The 22,178-nt window shown below is 30.6% G+C and overlaps 1 protein-coding gene across 1 annotated transcript; it reads right to left on the reverse strand.

Moving 5' to 3' along the window:
* Positions 1-829: 829 nt before the first annotated feature.
* LOC136984544 (ras-related protein Rab-11A-like) lies at positions 830-21,965 on the reverse strand. Its single transcript, XM_067281580.1, has 6 exons — positions 21,888-21,965; positions 21,759-21,811; positions 13,513-13,708; positions 13,241-13,434; positions 7,508-7,588; positions 830-1,856 (listed from the first exon to the last, which is right to left on the reverse strand). The coding sequence occupies exons 2-6, from the start codon at positions 21,802-21,804 to the stop codon at positions 1,711-1,713; spliced, it is 663 nt and encodes a 220-aa protein (XP_067137681.1). The 5' UTR covers positions 21,805-21,811; positions 21,888-21,965; the 3' UTR covers positions 830-1,710.
* Between the last annotated feature and the right edge of the window lie 213 nt (positions 21,966-22,178).

Genomic DNA, 22,178 nt, shown 5'->3' on the forward strand with positions numbered 1-22,178 from the left:
TCAGCAATTTTTTTCTGTAGGAGCACCTGCGGTGCCAGATGAAGAAAATAAAGCTTTCTTGACAATTTTTGCACTTTTCATTTGCTTACATTTCGGCAACCCCTGCATAGAAAAATCTGAAATTTTGCACACTACCTAAGAAAACAAGTATCTTTCGAACAAAATATTCAGAATTACTATACATGTTTAGGGGCAGAGAAACTGACCCAGATTGCTGTGTATATATATATACATATATATATAATCAATCAGCACCTTTACTTGGCAGGGAGTCACTGCCGTGATTCTCAATTTTCTAATAAATTTGGTAAGATCTAAAAGTTACACAAATAGAAACAATACAGAAAAACATTTTATTATTTTTTAAATTTAAAGTTCTCAAATTTTGATTATTCAAAAACTTATTTACTGATTATATTCAAGACTACATATAAAAACACAGTATATGTATATGCCAAAACCATACATTGCAGACTCAAGATTGGTATCCCCGAGATTTTTGGGGTTTTTTTAATAGCATAAAGGACTTCAAAAAATCCAAGACCAGACTGACTAGTAAATTCTGTAAGTGGAAATTTACAAAATTTTATTTTATGCGCTTTTTATAACTGTAGAAAATTAAGAATTGTTAATAAGTAGTTTTGAAATTGTGAATTCGGCATTTAAATATTGCAGAAGCAACAAAATTAAGAAATCAGAATTGCAAAAACTTGGAAATAGTATGAATATTCAACCGGGAGACGCAGAATTTGAATATTAGTATGTTAATATGCATCACTATCAAATCTTACTGTTGTAGTCATTAAAACAGCAGAAACAATTAACCAAATTAATGTTGAAAAAAAGATTTTATTGAACAGAACATGTACCCCATTATACATATACAATCTGAATTAAATCACAAAATTGCTAAATGTCTACAAGAAGATTGGCCCCTTTGTATACAATACTGGAGGAAAAATAATAACAACAATAATTATGTTTAATAAGTAAACAACAACAAAATGAATATCATTTGGTTTGTGACTAGACGCTATAAATATCTGTGAGATGTGTCGTCCCTGGATGATTGGAATGCGTCCAGTATTCATAAAATGCGACACAGATTGGCGTGTCAGCAGCAGGAATGGATTTTGGTTCAATTCGATACCTATAAAAGTGCGTCATCTCTAAATAATTTGATATTTGGCATTTAAAATCATTAGTTTAAATCGAGAAGAGATTAAGTTACTATTTGATAAGGAACCGTCTTAATGAAATACAATTGTTGTTCAGTCTGTTTACAAAAATATTTTACAATACTGTAGATGGGTAAGATTTTTTTTTTGCCAATACTGTAAAATTGAATGTTGCTTCTCCATCCCTACAAAAGAATTTAGTTACAGCGTGTGTGTGTGTGTGTCTGTTCATCTAACAATATAAAATACTGCGTTGTGTAGTAAGTTAAGTGAAGATACTAATACTGTAAATTTCATAGATAAATACAAAAAACAGTAAGTGAAAAAGTATAGTATAGTTGTAAAATCTGAAGGAAGACCACGTATAATCTTATATACGAAATCGTTACCAAAATTCATACATATATACGTATAATATAGTAAATGTGTCATGTATACGTAAACCATACAACGAAACAAATTTGATCACTGTTAGCAGCCACTTGAGAATCATTTTGAGAGATGGAGAAGAATGTCTCTGTGGGATAGAAAATTAATTTTGACAACATTTATGCTGGTTCTTCTGCGTTTCTATGTTCACCGTTGGAGATATCGGTATCGATCCTTCGTTGTAAGACGGGAAATTGTCTCCGTCGCTCTCGTTCTTGATATGCTTCTGCGAAACAATGCGGTAAATTTCTGAAACGATAATATACAAAAAAGTAAGTAAAATTTTTCATTTAATTTTTTAATCTTTTGAGATTTAAATAAAATTTATTGTTTTATAACATACAACAATACTTTATTTATGTTATTTTTTATTGTAAAAGCTAGAGTAGGAGAACGAATATATATATTCCCCATTTATCCATTTTCAAAACGGTTAATCTTGTCTGATTTATATTTTTGTTAAACTGATGTTTTATACGGAAAACAGCACTGAAATTTATGGAGGAAGAAAAGATTATCATTCGATGAGTATCATGTCAGCATTATACAACTTAGAATTAAAAAAATAATGCCAAAATTGACTTTCATAACAAATATTTAAAATTTTGTTTTCTAAAGTATATTGGGATAAAAAAATGAATTATCGATTTCTCTATCACTATTGTCATCAATGATAAAGTAAGCACCCAGGTTAGCGATAAAGATGTGTGCCAGAAGTAAGACAAGTTCTCCTTTTGATGCAACTTCTGTTATCCGACAATTTTTTCTGTTAAGAACAGTTACTGTTCCTTTGGCAAATATAATTAACATTCTTCACAACAACTGAAATTTACTTTTGAAACATGAATTTTATATCAATAATTTTTCCTTTGTATTAAAAAAAGCAAATTTTGCAATATCAATAACACAGTATATGATACATTTATAACACCATTACATATAAAAAAAACGTTCTTCTTATCTACTCATTTTGTCACACTATGATTCTTCAGTTTTGAAAATCTTATTACTATTACTAACTTATCATAATGTTTTAATAAATCAATCGGTTGTTTCTAAAAACATATTTAATCAGTTTTTGTTTTATCCATTAAATACACAACAAAAATTGAAAATAAAATCCAATTTTAAGAAATACGGTAGAGCATTGATTATCCGAATATTGATCAACCAAAACATCGGTTAACCGAAAGCATTCCAGTCGGCAAATTTAAATTTCCGCTAGTACTGTAGCGCTGCAATATTTGGCTATGTCTTGGGCTACTCCATTATTACTTTTGTTGGTGTGCGTGTTTTAGCTGGCAGCATGGCGTGACCATGAGAGGGTACTTAAGGACGCATCAGGATTTTGAATGAATTTCAACATGGGATAGGTTAATATATTTTTTCATACACAATCGGTTATCCGAAAAATCGATTATCTGAACAACCCCAGTCTCGAATTGTTTTGGATAATTGATGCTCTACTGTACAAAGATTTTTACAAAGGATATTGTCATTTCTGAATTTATATTAACTTCAAAATATACAAAAAAATTTTAAAAATTTAAAGCTCAAATTTTGCATGCCACTCCATAGAGAACATTTATTGTAATTATAACTATTCTATACTGTTGGCACTGCGATGCTTATTATTTGGTTTAATGCATAAATTCATGCCTGATTTTGGCTCTGAATAATGGAATGTGGACATGAAATAAAAAATAATCAACTACGTATCATTCCATTGTTACTTAATTCTTCCAATGTTTGGGCGAGCAACAAAGTCCTTGCATGAAGAATACCACAGGTTGAGTGGCAAAGTCGCCTTCCACAAAATTTCCAGTACAGTGTCTTCTTGGAAGTAGATCCCTTTCAGGGTGTTGAGAGAGACCAAAACAGACTAAAATCTGTTAGGACCAAGTCTAGCGAGTACAGCAGAGAGGAATGATCTCTCAGTTTGAACCTCTAATGACTGTTTTGGTAATGTTTGTCACGTGTACAGTACATTCCATTATTGTGGAAGTGACAGAAGCAGCATGCTATGTTGGCAATGCAGCAATTTCATACAAATGCCTTCTAGCAACAAGACATGTAGCGAGCAACACATCTGTTGTTGCTGAAGTGATACATTTCAGTATATTAACATCAATTCCACCAAAAGAAAAGGGTAGAAATGATATGGCAAACTTGTGCATCAATCTAATACATTACTTTTGATGTATAATTATTTTTGTAACTAGTTTGTTCTTTTTAACTTTATGATACTTCTATCCAAGAATAAATCTATCTTTTCTAATACAATGAGCTACAATTTGTGTTTTTTTTTCAGTAAATAGATTAGATGGCATTCAAAATAATACATCTATTTATTTCTATCTACTTCTGATATATGCATATCCTGCTTATGCCATATCAGCATTCACTATTTTGTTCTCCCATTGTTTAACGCATCTCATGATAATTTTGGCATAGTGTTTGGTGGTTGTTCCATTTCTTTTATCAACAGCTAGAACAAATGCAATCTCTCAGATATATATATATATAAGTTAAGTGCTGCTACAGTAGAGAGTCGTTAATCCGAATCAATTGGGGACTGGGGTTGTTCGGATTAGTGATTTGTTCGGATAACCGATTATGTACGAATAAACATATTAACCTGTCCGATGTTCAAATTTTTCTCCGTTGCGTGTCGCTTCGTGTTGAATTTTCGTCGATTTTAAGCCTAACAAAAATTTTTATAATAATAATCGAGGCTATTGTATCGTTAAAAATTATTTCTTTATTTTGTACAAACAAAATAAATATATTGAAGAATATAAAAACATGAAAATTATACTTTAGAAGTAAATCTAGTATCAAAAACGTTCGATTCAGCATGACAGTCCGACTGAAAATCGTTTGGATAACCGGGGTTCAAATTAACGACTCTACTGTATATGCAAATTTCCTGAGATTTCTATGCTTCTTCCTGTAGCACTGAGCAGTGCTCTATATTTATTGGGTATTTATAAAAAAGTAGAAAAAAAACCAAGAAATATAGCACTTATAGATCTGAAGCACTGACATTTCATCTGCGAGGACATTTGATTGTGCACACGTATATACCAAGTATAAAATTGTTCTATAAACACTACCATACTCATTTAATAAAAGTATGCTTTCAGAAAAAAGGTCTGTCGATGTAATTAGCATAATTTGTTTCTATAAGTCAACTATGTAAGTCAACTAATCATAGGTAATTACCTATGATTAGTTGACTTACATAAACTTTAAATACAGTGGGATTACAGGGATGTATTTAAGTCACCTGAATAGTATTACAATAATTTATGCTGAAAAAGTTGTTTCCAAATATTTTAAATTTCCAGGAACAATTTTACTTCCTTAAAAACAATGCTTAATTTTTACTTCTATGCTGATTTGTAAAATGTTAACTTTTATGTACAGAAACTGCATGCAAAGTCGTTTTAAATTACTTAACAACTAAATTTATCTATCCAATTAATACTAAAGTCGTTGTAAAATCAACAACTCATTAAAGCTTATTTATTTCAAAGGATTCAAAAATTTTTTATATCCAAAATACAAAATACTGTAATAAATGTCAAAAAGTAATTTATCAAAATTTCTCTAAATTAGACATAATTTAGAATTGTATAACCATATGGGATTTTTTTTCTTCCAATTGTAAGCATATCTGTCTAAAACTCTTCTAGAGAAGTGTTTTTCAATCTTTTCCTCATTGCTGACCAATAAAATTATGGACAATTTTATGTGGACCAAGTAATTATATGACTATGAATTATACTTATTTATTACGCTCATCCAGAGTTACTATATGTAACAAAGTACTTAGAGTAACTTTAAATTACTACTTAAATATCACCCATAATCAACTGAACAAACTTCAGTACAGTCAAATATTTTTCTGAGGACCTGTGAAATTTTTTCCACAGACCAGAGGTTGAATAACACTGTTCTACGGTAACAAGCCACTAACTTTATCCTGGTAAAATATATTTCAAATGCACAATCAAAACCTATAAATTAAATAATTAAATTACAAGATAGTGATATGACTTTTCTAAATTTTAGCCTTAAAACACAACTAAATATCAACCAGATTTATTTCATCTCTGTGTATTGAAGTCCAGATCTTACCTATAGAATGACCTACATAGGTTTATTGTATTCTGTTCAACATTAAGTAATGCAGACAATGTCTCTTGATAAAAATTTATTGAATGTACTATTTGAATTAGTTCATATAAGCATGAAATACAATAATGACAAGATGAAAACTCTCCAATATCAATAATAAGTGAAGTGAATTTCACTTATTATTCAAAGCAATTAGGCATTACCAAGAAAAATTTGAATTAAAAATATCCACAAAGAACTCTTGAAAATATTCTAGAGAAATTATTTGATCTTGTAATGTTAAGACGACTATTAAAAGATGCATCGAAATCTGTCTAAGTACTGATGAGGCATCAACATTTGACTAATTTTGCCGGGATCTAATACGGAGTCAAGAATTTAACGTAAATAATGAATTGTCTATTTGCAAAAATATATTATTTAGAAAACTGCACGAGAAAACCAACTAAAAACTTGTATTAATGACCCAGACTGCATGTTGAATTCATAGTAACTAGTACATAGTAGATCAATATTGAATTCTGAGCGAAGCAACCCAAAAAAATGCTTGTACGGTCATCGAGACAGTCCAACAAGCATTTAATCCACTAACTTATCTACGAAGATTAAATCATGTTGTGTGTCCAGTATAATGCCATTGGCATTACGCTTACCATTATGACAAATTTGTTGCTTAACCAAACCATCAGTTAAAAAAGTTGTGATGACAAAGTTTATCAGTACAGTATGGTGTTTTGTAATATCCACAATATATTCTGGGGAACAGCAAACATCCAAATTGTATAACATTCTAAGTACACATACATAATATGCCATTTGCATTTGCACAAGCTATATGGAATACCGCAGCATACCCTTATCGATTAAATAGCTAAGATACATGTACAGGTATAGTATGAATTAAAACGCTTATTATGTAATTTGTTACATTATATAATATTAATTTTAAATCTCAGAAAATCTAAAAACTGCAATATTTTCTGGAAGCTTTAAATTTTAGGACCCAGCAATGTCAGTCATACAGTAAACTTTATTCCTAGTGACACAATCACTTTGTACACGAGACCGGTATTTTCCAAATCTTTGACAAGCTTTTCCCCTATGTTGATCATGTTTTGCCGCTGGATTAGGCTGTCCTCCAAGATTTTCCATTCTCCGATATTGTAATCTTATGGGATCACAGACTTAAGCATGGCTGGACATGTAAATAAAATGACAATGTCCTAGAAGAAAATTATTCTTCTCCAGAATAATATAAAGCTTCTTATGGTACAAACTATGTGACGTGAGTGATGTTTAGTGAACATTGATTCACTAAACATCACTCCATCATGCTAACAGTATCATCATTATGTATTTTATATGGAAATGATAGTTTCTGATATTAGTTTTAATCTCTCTCTTGGAACTATTATATTTTTTAATGAATATAAATAAGAAACTTAAAAATCAGTAATTTTTCCTAATGTGATAAAGTTGTAGTAAGTATTTTTCTGAATAAAAGGTTTTTATTTGATTTAATTCTTTTAAAATCCAAAAAATGTAAACGGCTGTGCTCAAACAAGATTTGAACCCATAAACTGGCAAACTAGAAAATGCTTTCAATATTGCTGACAAAACCGTATAAAAGCAAAAATGTGTCTAACAAGTAATTCTCTACTTTGTTTTTTCTTAAATTAAAGTAAAAATTTAAAGAACTTCATAATTATTTAAAAAAAAAAAAAAAAAAAAAACACTGTTTCCAGTTTTTTAAATACCTGTTAATATTTGTTGAAAAGCAGCTTCGACATTTGTAGAATCGAGCGCCGAAGTTTCAATAAAGGAAAGTACATGCTTTTCTGCAAATATAAATTTAAACTGCATTAATATTCAATATTGTAAAATAGAATATTCTTGGCCGTAATTTACTCATTAGAATATTTTTCATACTGTATTTATGAGATTTTATATAGAAAACTTTTCATAAATCAAAAGTTCTATAAGTTTTCTCTTATAAAAAGTCCTAACTTAAACTAATAATAATAATAAAAATATATTGTTAGTCATATAACAGGAATAACCAAACTGGCTCACAAGCAATGTGGCTCTTCTAAACCCTTACCATTGCTACCACATACACAATGTCTTTTTAGGAACTTGGTATGTACTGCTTATAAATATATAATACTTTTGTAAGATTTCTGATTATCACATAGTGTAATATACACAGAAACTGTAAGTGAAATGTGCAACTTAATCTCGAACAGGCAACCGAAAGTTTAGATTGTATTCATGAAGTCGAAGGAGTTAATATAAAATTGGTTTAAATCTAAATATAGAATATCCAAATATTTAAAGTATCTATATTTTTATTTTCTTCTGTTTTATTTGTAAACTTAATACCATAAATAACCCACAAAGTGACGTCCCTAGTACTTTCAAGCCTCACAATTGTAAGTGCAAAACACTTCAAACTCACAATTTGGATTTCTCAAATTTAAGCCAGGCATGGGATGCATCACCTGCCAGATGATTCAGTCTCTTGGATAAAAATAAAATAGTCAAATAAAAGTAATATAATCGTTAAATTCAATAAAATTCCCCATTCCTCGTTCTCGAACAGATTCAAACATTGGAGACAGTTTGATAAAGGTACATACAAAAATATAGGCATGTTATTATAATTTTAATAATTATTTCCTTCAAAATATCTAATTTTTCTGTAATTATATGACTAATAATTTCATCCATAATTTCCATAAAAGTAAGAATGAACACATTCTATATATATATCTATATTGTATAGAGAAATTACTTCTAGCTAAAAAATGCTAACTAGAATTCCAATATAAAAGTATTAACCACGAGAAACTTTAGCAAACATTAACACGCTGCTGCCACGTCGCTGGGTGAGAACGTTCCCAGACATCATTCTTGGCAAAGCATGTTATTATTATATGCAATATTAAATTTATACTGCCAAACTGTTAACGAAAGCTTATTTTTGCTGACAACTCGACACTAGTTCTTTCATAGTTGGCATACAAAAGAATTCTGCATGCAGACCACCCACAAGATAACTCGACCAAGTTGGATAATACCAAACACAGATGATAATGTTGGAATGAAATGTATGGCACAGATCAAATGCTTTTTTTTTATTATAAAACACTAAAAAAAGTCATCAGAAGACTAAAAAGATTTTCACAAAAAATGCTACTGAGTATGCTATTATTGTCCAGTGTGCCAAGAAAAGCTAATTCTTTGTATGGGAAAGCATTTCACAAAATATCACCAACAAAAATAGAGTTTAAACAACACAGTTTCAACTATTTTGTATTTTTTTTACAGGAATAAATACTGTTCACCGACATTACAACTTATTTACTATTTATATCTACTTGCTACAAGTACCTGTCAACATGCGCTACAGACCTGATGTGCAGGCTGACTTACAGAAAACCAGTCTCATAAGAAAATCATTCCAGACAGACCACATCAGGGCCCTGGAAACCCTTGAAATTTATAAAGCAAGCAGGTTGGGAAATTGTATAAATTTCAAAGACAATAATGCGATATCGTATGCGTGGTGATACGCATGTGAAGAGCATCTCCATTAATAAACAGATATGGGGGACTTTTGTCTATACATAAATTTTATTAATTCAAATCTTTGTTCTTATTTCCATACTGGTTAAGATTAATTTTGTATTCAAAATGTTCGAAATCTTGGCATTCCATATTTGGAATGACAGTGAACCTGAAGCAGATCTTGGTAAAGGATCAAAAACATTCGTTCATTTGGTGTAGTCATATCTTCCTGGAAATCTAAAGGTTTAGAAGTGATACTTATATGTACAGTATTTACAAAGAAAAGCTCTTTTGCAGTTTCCATCATTAAGTAAAATAAAGTTGAGAACTCACGCCAAGTTTTAACTGGGTTCCAGTAGAGAAACTTCACTGATTTCGGTGATGAAACTTCACTGATTCTTAATAAAAAAGAAATAGTTTAACGCCGAAATCAGTGAAGTTTCTCTACCGGAACCCAGTTAAAACTTGGCGTGAGTTCTCAACTTTATTTTACAGTATTTACTCTATAAAGTATGCTTTGTTCCAGGTGCTAAAGGCAACATGCTGGGTAATGAACAGTCAAACTCTTATTTGATAGTCAACACATTCGACTCTCAATTTCTGAAATCTACATCATGTAATGACTATTCTTTCTCAAAAACTACAATTGGGTGTGAAAATATTCCAAAATATAAAACTAAGTAAAATCTAAAATAACATACAAACTAAAAACCTTACTATCAAAATTACATGTCTGTACGAAAATGGAAACCAAATCGAAATGTAACTAACAAATTTACCACAATAGAAAGTGTTTTCCTTTGTGAAAAATGCATTAAATGAAAATGTAATCGAGTTCTTTAAACAGAATGCTGCAAACTAAATGATCATTTTTATGGTTTCTCAAACAATAAGTAATATAAAAGAATTTCAAATTTATTTAAAAATGAAGGTTATGTTCAGAATAATAAAGTTTTAAAATGCTAAAATGCTTTTTAAGATCCTCCTTTCAATTTAACATAATTCGTGGTCGAGTGTAATTAAAATAGGGGCAGACTTGAAAACGCATCATCACAACACATCGCCCTTCTACGAGCATTCCATAAGTTGCATCTATAATATCATGTAATGATTTGTACATTTATTTGCAGTCTGAATAAGTGCTTGCCAAGCATATGGTGTTAAAACTGGCATTATATTGTGACTACATCCTTACATATTTGGCATTTTACATTAGAACAGTTTGATAAATTCTCAATCACAGATTCCCATCTACAGTATTTAGTCCCTATGACTTTTGTTTTCCAAGTATTGGGTTGTTCAGAAAATTCGTAGCGATTTTTAAGAGAAATAAATGAAATTGTTTTAAAGCTAAAAATATACTTTTATTCCATTCTGTATGCGCCATTGTTTTTAATGACGTGTTGCCATCTATGGGGCAGCTTCATGATACCCTCTTCGTAGAACTTTCCAGTTTTTCCCGCGAAAAACTGATCCACGTGGTTTTTGCAAGCTTCCAGAGTATCAAAGTTTTTATCATAAAGGGAATTTTGTAGAGAACGGAACAAATGGTAGTCCGACGGGGCAAGGTCGGGTGAGTAAGGGGGGTGGAGTAAAACATCCCAGCCTGGTTCCAATAATTTTTGGAGTGTTCGTAAAGACGTGTGAGGTCTGGCATTATCTTGGTGAAGCACAATGCCTTTTTTTTTCTATTGGCCAGTTCTGGACATTTTTCTTTAATTGCCATGTTCAGCTTATCCAATTGGGAACAATACTTATCAGAATCAATTGTTTGATTCTGTGGAAGCAGCTCGTAGTACAGGATTCGTTTCCAATCCTACCAGACAGTGAGTGTGACCTTCTTTAGATGAAGACCGACCTTTGGAGTTTTTAACAGTGATTCATTTTCTATCCCACGATCGTTTTCGGCTGATGTTGTTATAAATGATCCACTTTTCATCAACTGTCACTAAACGCTTCAGAAAAGGGTCATTTTCATTTCGTCTTTCAAGAGAATCACAAATGGAGATGCAATCCAATGTCGCGAGGTATCCAAATGTCTTAACGATTCACGTATCCGAGCTTCTTTAGATGTTGAAATACAGTACTGTTTGATGACTTCACTATGTCTGCAATCTCTCGAGTTGTGTAATGAGGGTTTTCATCCAATAATGCTTTGATCTGGTCCTCTTCAATAACAGGAGGTCTTCCCGAGCGAGGAGCATCTTCAAGGCTGAAATTACCCATTTTAAATTTTGCAAACCACTTTCGAACAGTTGATTCTGATACAGCACTCCCACCATAAACATCACATATCTTTTTTGCTGTTTGTACAGCATTTTTGCCTTTACGAAAAAAGAAAAGAAACAAGTGTCGATAATGCACGTCGTTCGCATCCATTTTTGCAAGGAGACAAATTAAACGCTATTTGAATAATCTTAACAATTTTTTTGTAATGGACACGTCTCGAGGTCATTTATCATAATATTCATTGGTTTGTACAATTCTAATAATTTTTGCGTCAGTCGGTGTCTCAACTGTTGGCTATCAAAAATCGCTACGAACTTTCCGAACAACCCAATATATTGAACAATGCAAAGATGCTCACTTGGAAGAGCATATCTGAACTACAATGAAAAAATTATTCAAAACAGAGCATAACTTGTGCTATATTCTTACTATGAAGATTCCTTCCATATATTGCACATACATTGCAATTGGTGAACACAATGTTCTGGAAAACATTTAAGGGCATTCATCCAAAGAAAAGGAGATTTACCAGCTATAAGTTATTCAATCTCAACACTTCGATCACATTTAATGTTCTTTAAACTTACAATAGACTCATGTTACAGAACCATTAGAAGGATTGTTGACTATTGTGCTTTGGAAAAAATTTTAACGGTTTTTCATATTTACATATTTTTCAGGGTTTCACCCAATAAAATTTGTTTGGCAAATGATCATCATAAGAGTTCTTGCCACTCGATACCCTAAACACACACTGCTAATTGCATAACAAATTTGAGACTAGCCACCATGACAAGTTCTGTGTTGTGTATTGGATTTAATAATAATAATAATTTTTAATTAAACACTTGGCTTTATTTCCATCTTTATTTAGTTGAGTTCAACTAAATAAAGATGGAAATAAAGCAAAGTGTTTAATTAAAACTCAACTTTGGGTTCATAGTCTAACAATCAACAAAACATGGTTTCAAAGAAATAAATAAATAATAATAATCAGCTGTCCAGTCATATGTTGCAACTGGAATAAATCTTTTGTAGCCTTAATTGACTATAATAGGAATTTCTATGAAAAAAAATAGATTGTATTCAGACAGCAGTTCATTTTTTGCTTTCAGATTTGTTCCAGCAACATGCCAAAAGACTGCTCTAACAAGATTAGACCATTTATGATATCATTACATCGATAACAAAACAGTATTTCACTTATGGAAGAACAATCGAGACTATTGGTTATATTGTGGAGAGTTGCCAAAAGGTTGCTATAACACAGATCTACTGTACAATAATTTTTAGAAGTATTACAAAAGACTATTTCCAAATAAATTTGTATTTGAATTTAATTTAAAATTTGTAATAAGTGCTTAAAAGCTTAATCACAAATTCCATTAAAAAAAATATATAAAAAAATAAAATAACCCTTACAAAAAGGTTATTTTATTATTTTTTTAATATAAAGGTAAAAAATATTCCTTTCATAAAAATAATATTTTTTTTCATGTCTCTTAAATAGAATTATTATTACAGAGTGAAATACAAGTAGCGTAAAAGAGAACAACTCTGATGTTGTAGTGAATATTAATAAAAAATAATAAAATTAAAATGAAAGAGGTGAATATAGAAGTTTTCGTTAAATATTTATCAAACTGACAAAATTTCATTTCTTTCAAATTTATAAATAATTGAAAATTTACCTGCAAAAGCTTTGGCTTCGTCGGTCGGCACCGCTCGTAAATGTCTGAGATCACTTTTATTTCCGACCAACATCACTACTATGTTTTGATCCGCATGATCTCGAAGCTCCTTTAGCCAACGTTCGACATTTTCGTACGTTATATGTTTGGCGATATCGTACACCAGAAGGGCACCCACTGCACCTCTATAGTAACTAATTGCAGGGAATGTCAGTAAAGATAATTTATACCCATTTAATTTTCATAAAATATATTATTTAATTTATACTTACGCACTAGTAATTGCTCTGTATCTTTCTTGACCGGCAGTATCCCAAATTTGAGCTTTAATGGTCTTACCGTCTACTTGAATACTTCTTGTCGCAAACTCCACTCCTATTGTGCTTTTACTTTCTAAATTGAATTCGTTTCTTGTAAAACGGGAGAGAAGGTTACTTTTTCCTACTCCAGAATCTCCAATAAGTACAACTGAAAAATTTTAAAAACAATCTTATAGTGTCATAATAATACCTTTTTCATCACACACTTGGTATTATCTCAGTTTTCCAGCTGTTCACTAGTTTGACACATCTAGTAATCCAACAGTAGTCAACTGTCAAGTATAACTGGAACTGGTGCCAAGTCATAGAGCTTTTGGTTTCCACTAAATATGAATGCCTTCCTGTTAAACATGGCATGATATCGAACTCTAATATTAGAATTTGGGCATGATATTAAATATTGTTAAACTCGTCATCTTAGGTCATTAAAAAAAAAAAAAAAAAAGCGTTTAATATCTTATAACAAAATGCTGTATAAATATGAAAATTGGTCTGAAATTTCTCACCTCCCACTAAATTTACAAGAATCCAACAACTTGGCAACACCAATTACCGCTAATGGCAGCATGCTTCGATGTTTCGATTGATAGCACAACTTGTATTTTGCCGTATCATTCATGTTTGTGCACCACTGAATTCACCTTATGTCCAATAATCTGGTAATTTTCTTAATCTGACACCGTTCTGGTCCCAAGTATGTCAAATTGCCATGACTGTTCTAAAACTTCAGAATCTCTCTAATTTTCATTGTTTGATTTTTATGCTTTAAATAATAAATAAAAAAAAAATCTACCATTGCCAGTTTTTAGATAGGCCTATAATAATGTTAAAAATGACATCAAATTGAAAAATACAAAACCAGTTTAAACGAAAAAGACCAGTTGGGTGGTTCTAGTGTTAAACGTGCTAAAAGATGTAACGTAAGCAAACAGAAATGAGACATTGAGATGGGTGTGTGGTGTCACAAAAATAGATTAGGAATAAAAATGATTGCAAACCTAAAAGATACAGGATGTTAGATTATAATGACTTCAACGTAAGAAATATATGTTGGTAGGAAAAAAAATAATGGCTCAGAATTCCTTTTTATCTCAACTGTTAAATTATCCAACTTTTCCAGATTTTTTCTGACTTTCCTCAACATATTTTCTAGTAAACTTTTACTATTTTAGTTCTATTAAAGGACAACTAACAAATTTATATATGGTAAAACCTGTACAAAATAGAACCTGAATAAAATAAAAACCTGTCTAAATGAGGGGAGGAGGAATTCTTCAGAATGGAGCAATTTTCTGCTTTAAAAAGAAAACCTGTTTAAAACAGAAAAATATTTGGTACTGTACAATTCCTTTTTACACAGGTTTTACTGTATTAAGTGAAAAATAACCCCTGAAAAGATGTATTTGATATTTGAAATGCTATTTTAATTACATTTATTATAAAAATTGCTTCAAATTGTTTATTTTCTAGAGCGTGCGCGAGTGTTTGACAAAAGATGATTAAACTTGAAAAATAGTTGGAGTATTACAAAAGAAGGAAAGACAAATGGGCAAACTCCACTTTTATGAATGACCAAGCACCTACAGACGTGAAGATACTTACGTAAAAGATATTTTTATGACAATGAACATACTATAATCCAGGTTCCAAATAATGACATATTCATATTGCTAGATTTTAATGCAAAAATTGGGAAAGAAGAAATATATAGGAACATAATTGGGGAAGAAAACCCTCTTGACTGATTCAACATTTTACAACAAATGTTATTGGCTCGGACTACCTCACCGAGTTTTTGCAATCACTATTTCAATCCCTAACAATTTATGGAGATAGTACAAAGACAAACTGTACACAATAAATTCCAACAAACAGGAACAACAACACAGAGACATAAATACCGTATTTTACGGACTATAAGACGCACTTTTTTTTCGAAAAATTGCCTCCAAAATTCAGGTGCGTCTTATAGTCCGTAAAATACGGTAGTAGTAATAATGAAAAACTGATCGAAAGAAATATTTAGCTGTCGGTCAAACGGCTAATCTGGCCCAAAAAATTTTACCGACACCAATTTTGTAAATATTCAAGCATAATATTTACAAAATTTGCAATCTGAGAGAAATATTCCAAAAGATCAAGTAAAAATACTGATCAAGCTCTATCAAATTAGCATTTAATATGAGACTGTATATTAACATTGCTGTGAATTCTTTACTAACTATATGCATTCCCACTTTAATGGCAAATTAACAAATACCTTCCAAGAGTTTGGTTTTTTTTTTCTTCAAATCTTTGATTAAACATTTTTCTAGACAGCATGGCACTTTCTCACCTTTGGACCAAACATTCTATATTTTTAGATCCAAAAGGTGGGAAACTGCTATCTAGAAAAACATTTAAGCAAAGGCTTGAAAAAATGATCTCACGAAAAGTTTCAGTGAGGTATTTGTTAATTTATTCTGTTAGTAATAATGGAGTCAAATAATTACAAAAAAAAATTTCTATTTTCCCAATTCTCACAAATTCTCTATTTAAATTCCAAAAGTCTGAAGTATGAAGTATGAAGAAGTCTTAAAAATCAACTCTTATATGAATCAGTAAATGAATGAAGAAAACAAAGAAGAAATTTATGCATTGATAAATACTTCTCACATGATATTTAAGTCAATAGCAATACAATCTCTGTGTAGTTTGATATTTTATTTTGAATGTTCATCTGTATCATTAATCTTAGGTATAACTTTAAGCTTTGTTATGAATATAACCTTTGTATTTATTAGATTAGATATGATGAAAGAATACAAAAGAACTGCAAGTAAAATTAACTTTTCAGGTAATAGAAAATTCTATTATATCTATACTATGTCAACTTTTCATATTGATTCAATCATAAAAATTAAATATTTGCATTTAGCAAATAACCGAATAAAGAAAAGAACAAGATAATATTGCAGAAATCTTTGCAAATATTCCTTTATCTAAATGTAAAGTTCGAAAATATTTAAAATTAATTTTAGAAGCATCTAGAAGATAAATCAGAACATGATTCAAACCAGTGAATCTTGAAAACTGGACAGATAAATTATAAAAAGTCAAGGTCATCCAGATTCTAAGCCAGGAGTCTGCTGATATATGTAATTTAAATTACATTCATGTTATGCTGACTAGAAACATCTGTTCTTAGCCTTCTGTAGTATTCGGCCAGTTGTAATTTTTCAATTTATCTGACTGATTTTCAAAAGTTGTAAATAATTGAATCACACAGTCTGTCAATCTTTTAGATACTACAAAAATTTAGATTAAAAATATAATGACTAGAGGCAGGCAAATTCATGATATATACAAGGTGTTTGTTTTGGTCACATCAGATTTCAAGTGCTATATCATTCAGGCACAGCATCACATCATGAAATAACTAGTAAAATGTTACTTACACTTAACAACCTACAGCTGTTCAACGCTAGACCTACACTGTGCTCCAGTGATGACTAAACACTCTCTTAACCATTTCCAGAATCTCATAACTGCATGTTGACGATGTTTGTCCGGAATGTCCAGAATAACCGTACAAATCCTCTCCCTTAGGCAATGCAAATTTGCAAGTTTTTCAGTATACACTTTCATTTTAACATTGCATCAAATTGGAAGACCTTGCAGGCAAGAGATGGACCCATGTGACCAATCCACAGTAGGTCAGCTGTATGTTGCCATTAAACTTTGAAGTGTAAGTAACATTTTACAAGTTATTTCATGATGTGATGTGATATAGGCCTACTGTCTGGATGATACAGCATTTGAAATCCAGTGGAACTTTACAGAAATCCAACAACAAGTTGCATAACTTTCCCATCTATCACGAGATCTTATTTAGAAAACAACTTTTATAATTTTAATTACAATATAACTTAATAAAATCAGGTGTGGTGCTGTCTGTCTGTTACAAAATTTTGTTTAAAAAAAATTATATTTTTAATTACTACAAGATGGCAAAAAGCTTAATTTTGAGGATAGGGATGGGTTTTATAAAAAATTATAAATGCTAATAATGAGTAAAATCATCATTAAGTCTCACCCTACTGGATACACACACAACTCTATCTCCCCACTCCCTCGACCTTTAACCACCAAAATTTAATAGCATCAATTAACCTGGCGTTAGAATTTAATAATTAGAATAAAACAAGGCTTTGGATTTCTGTACATATTTATATCTGTTATTCAATACAATATTTTAATAATAATGATGAAACATTTTCAATTCAAAATATTGCACTATATTCAAATATAGCCTTTCACTTTAAAAAAAAAAAAATTACAAATACAGAAGCACTAACTTTATTGCTAAAAAAGAATATTGAAACTGTTTACAGAATGACAAATTGATATTTTTAACAAAATAATAATTTAAAATTAATCATATCATATATACATAGGCTAAAGCATTTTATCTAATCATTGTAGATACCTTTTAAAAGACGATGACTAATAAAAATTTACTTGTTTAAATGGCAGGAAGTTTAATTTTGTTGCAGCAGAAATTACTGATTAAATATACAATAAAGTATAAGAAGCTTTTTTTGTAAATGTTTCGTTTCTATTCAAATAAAGCTTCAAAATAATAATAATAATAATATATAGCAGCTTATATTAGCTTTAGTATCTTATCTGTTACAAGGTTGTCGTAATTTTGTTTCATATTGCCAAATATAAACAAGATTTTGAAATATCGGTATCATGATTAACATTTCATTATGAATCACTCTTATAATTATAAAAAATGAACTTATAACAAATTTCATGTACTGAACGAACTAAAATGGCTATTATATTGGTTTTTATATGTGTATTTTCAAGATGATAACTTTGAAATTTTTAAATTCAAAAAATGTTATTCAAACTAATGATATTTTACTACTGTATTCATTTTTCCTCTACATTTTATCCTCCTCTATTCATTACAACAATACAGATGTATGCAGAACTGGGGAAAAAAACTAAACTACCTTGACAATAATTCTAACTTGCTTTATGACTTTTATATAAAATTCCAATAATTCTGCCATTACAGAAATACTTAAAAACAATAAAATATTAATTTTTTTTTAATAAAAAAGGTATGTGAAATTTTTGATCAATGAAAGGAAATAGCTGTTATGTTAGATGTAAATGTATACACTTGAAGATTAATTCTCTTATTTATCCTTGACATTTTAATTGACAAAGTCTGTAATATCTAAACAATTAAATACCTGACTGAATCAGGTCATTATTGTCATGAAAATATTCGAGTGTCATTACAGAAATTTATTCGTGGCACACAAAGGAGAAACACATTAACGCTTGTGACGGCAACAAACTCGTGAATTATCTAAAATAATTTTATGTTTACAGATACGTCAAAATCCTTCGTTTCGAAGGTTTTTGAGAAATTGTTTGTTGAGAAAAACTATGCAATTGTGCATTGTTAGAACATTATTTCTTGCAAAAGATTTTTTATGATGTTTAATATCAATATAACTTTATCCAATCACTCAAATTATTAAATATATAACTTTTAATTTATTAAATCCAAATGATCTTCAGAGTCATCGGGCTATTTTTACTCTAAGTTATTATTATTATTAAAATTAATATGAAACGGCGGCATAACCGCCTACCTCTAGTCTAATTATTAACTTAGCCTAAAAATAGTCTGAAGATTTGGTAGATCACTTGCATCAAATTATAAAAATTAATTAGTATGCAACAAATGTCATTGATTTTATATATATATAGAAAATATTGAGTATTTAATAGGTTCACCAACAATTGTTTCCCCAATAGCAAACCACTACAGATCAAACATATGCCAACAGATGACATTAAAGTCATACATTGAAAATTACTTTTAATGAGTATGTATATGTAATATTAAACTAATTAAAACTAGTCATAAAAGAAAAAAAATCAATGTTTTAAACAATACTCTAAAATATTCAGAGGTGTGAAAAATCTATTAGCTCAATAAACTATCTTAATAAACAGTACATCAGACTATCATTTAAAAAATAAATTAATGCCACCTAGTCCTAGCATTAGTCATAATCTTCAACTAGATTTTACATAAGAAATGCTAAGATTTTTATTGAAAATATTCAAGACATTTATATATAATTTACACACAGATTTTCTTACAAACTCTTCAAAGAAAGAAAACATCTAAAAAACACAAGAATTAAACTAAAGATGATGTAAACCACACTTAAAGATGATGTCTATAAATACCAAAATAAGCCCTCATTTTAAAGGACTGATTCAATAGCCTTCAGATCCAATGGAAATTTTTATCCTAAAAGGAAAAATTTACACTTTACTTTTTAATTTGTAGATAGAGCACACTAAAATGATGAGTATAAATTACTCAATGCACATTACATTATTTTATAATTAGGCATACACATTAACAATTTAATAAATCCTATACATTACTAGTTTGTTATTAATGTATGTTTGTAAAATATATTTAAATTATTGGCAATAGCAAACCCCCTTTTACTCAGTACATTAAATTGAGAGCCTATTGTACTTAAAAAAGAGTGACATTCTGTAGTATGGTGTTTAAATTTTCACTTAATTCAAGTTAAATTCATTATTTAAACATCTGACAGGAGTATTACAAAATGTGATAAAATATATCATTATACTTTCACTTCATTCCAATATTTACTTCATTATTCATTAATCAAATCAAAAACAATTCTGTATTCAAAACAAGATTATAAATTTAGTCAGAATTAAAATACAGCATTGAACTGGTAAATAAAAGTGCTTCCTGTGTATAAATATGTACAATTCAAGGTTCGACTTGTGTACTGGTATAATCGAAGAATTCACAATCAACAACCTTTTAAAAAACCAGTAATAGCAATTGAAAACAAACGTTTTCGACCGTTAACTCTGTCTTCCTCAGGTTCCAAATATGTACGATACTCGGTCTTCCTTAGGGTATGTACAATTCTTTTGTTTTTAATATAATTCTGATGTCTCAATTACCTATTTTCCGATATTTTCTTTCTAAATAACAAGTTCACTAGACTTGCTAATCCACCCATAAGAGGTGCTAGATTAGTGAAAGTCCCGGATTATTGTGTACACAGGCCTAAAGGCGGCAAATGACACGACCAGTTGTTCTTCAGTATTGACTCTGGAGACATGCAGAAAAATACAGTGTGACAACATGCAATATTGTATGTAGAAATAAAACCAGAATAAACAGGATGTAAGAGAGAACCAATGTTTTCATGGAAATGGAAGCACATAGGCAATCACACCAAGGTTACGTTGGTTAATTGTGAGGCCAGATTAACAAGTGTTCTGTATTTTATTAAAAATTGACACAGGAAGTGACTAAGTATAAAGATGGGTACAATTTACACATCTGAAGGAGACAATTGGGACCTTATCAGAGTTGTAGACCATAACCACAGGAGCAAAAAGTGAAAGGAACTATACCTCTGCAGGCAATTCTTGGGAGAGATACAGCCCAGAAATCAGCCTAATTCATGCAATTGTGAGTCACGTCGCTCCATCAAGACTATCGTGCTTAACTACTTAGCTTTGAGTAGCCCACTGGACCATTCGCAAAGTGCTCGAAGTTATATAGTTTTGGGAGCATGGGGGCCAAGATGCGAGCGACAAGCAAGCTGGTACCAATGTGCACAATTACACACAAAGCATCGGTTGAGGCTCACCTTGACTGACTAGGGCATGGAGGCAATAGTACCAGTAAACGGTAAAAACTGACCTTTGGAGGTGAATATCTTGCAAAAGATTGCTCATACAAGTACAGTTCCTTTGATCTTTTCGCATGTACAGGCGATCTAAATTCTGGGAGTCAAAAATCTCAACTTTCAGAGTTCACATCTCACCAACAAAAGCACACTGGGGTATGCTTGATGACTGAGAGGCAGGATTAGTAAAAGTGTGCTGTATTTTATTAAAATTGACATAAGGAGTGATTAACTCATAATGATGACTAGTCACAATGGGTATACAATATTTTTACTTTTTAACAAACTTTATTTGGCATCCCCAGGAAAACTTTGTAACGTCAAAATTGATGATAATTTTATAATTTATGAGAATTACAACATTATAACTGAGCCAAATGCTTCATTTACATTCATTGTTCTAATGATTGGTGAGAAGGAACTTACCTTTAAATAGATAATCGTACTCGTCATCTCTGGTCCCGGTCCCCATAGCTTAACTACAACGATAAATGCCCAGTAATTATATTTTCAATCAATTTGTACGCTTTTCAAAGAACATTTAAGCAAACTCACCCGTAAACGAACGCTTCTAACTTCGCAATGACACTGAACAAGATGGAGAAGCAGCCGACAACGCCCCCTGCCTTCAGGCAGCGCCGGATCGAATAGGTGCGAGGCCCCTCAAACTTTAAGTAACAAAATTAATTAACAGTTAATTTACTTATTGAAATATGTTGTTTTATTTTTAATAATAATATACCTAGATATTTATTTTTGTAACATGTACTATTTTTAAATATATAAATTTTGATGTGATGCGGGGCCCCTTCAAGCGCGGGGCCCGATTAACACCAATCGCTCCAA

Source organism: Centruroides vittatus, unplaced genomic scaffold (assembly GCF_030686945.1).
Source record: "Centruroides vittatus isolate TY-2023 unplaced genomic scaffold, ASM3068694v2 contig_120, whole genome shotgun sequence".
Taxonomy (NCBI): Eukaryota; Metazoa; Arthropoda; class Arachnida; order Scorpiones; family Buthidae; genus Centruroides; species Centruroides vittatus.

What these genes read in the sequence shown, in the direction of transcription:
- LOC136984544 (XM_067281580.1), bottom strand. Translation starts at nt 21,804, where the DNA reads ATGGGGACCGGGACCAGAGATGACGAGTACGATTATCTATTTAAAG. An exon ending in CGAAGCCAAAGCTTTTGCAG is followed by an intron (nt 7,589 to 13,240) that starts GTAAATTTTCAA and finishes TTATATTTGCAG; the next exon opens with AAAAGCATGTACTTTCCTTT. An exon ending in TTTTCAACAAATATTAACAG is followed by an intron (nt 1,857 to 7,507) that starts GTATTTAAAAAA and finishes TTATCGTTTCAG; the next exon opens with AAATTTACCGCATTGTTTCG.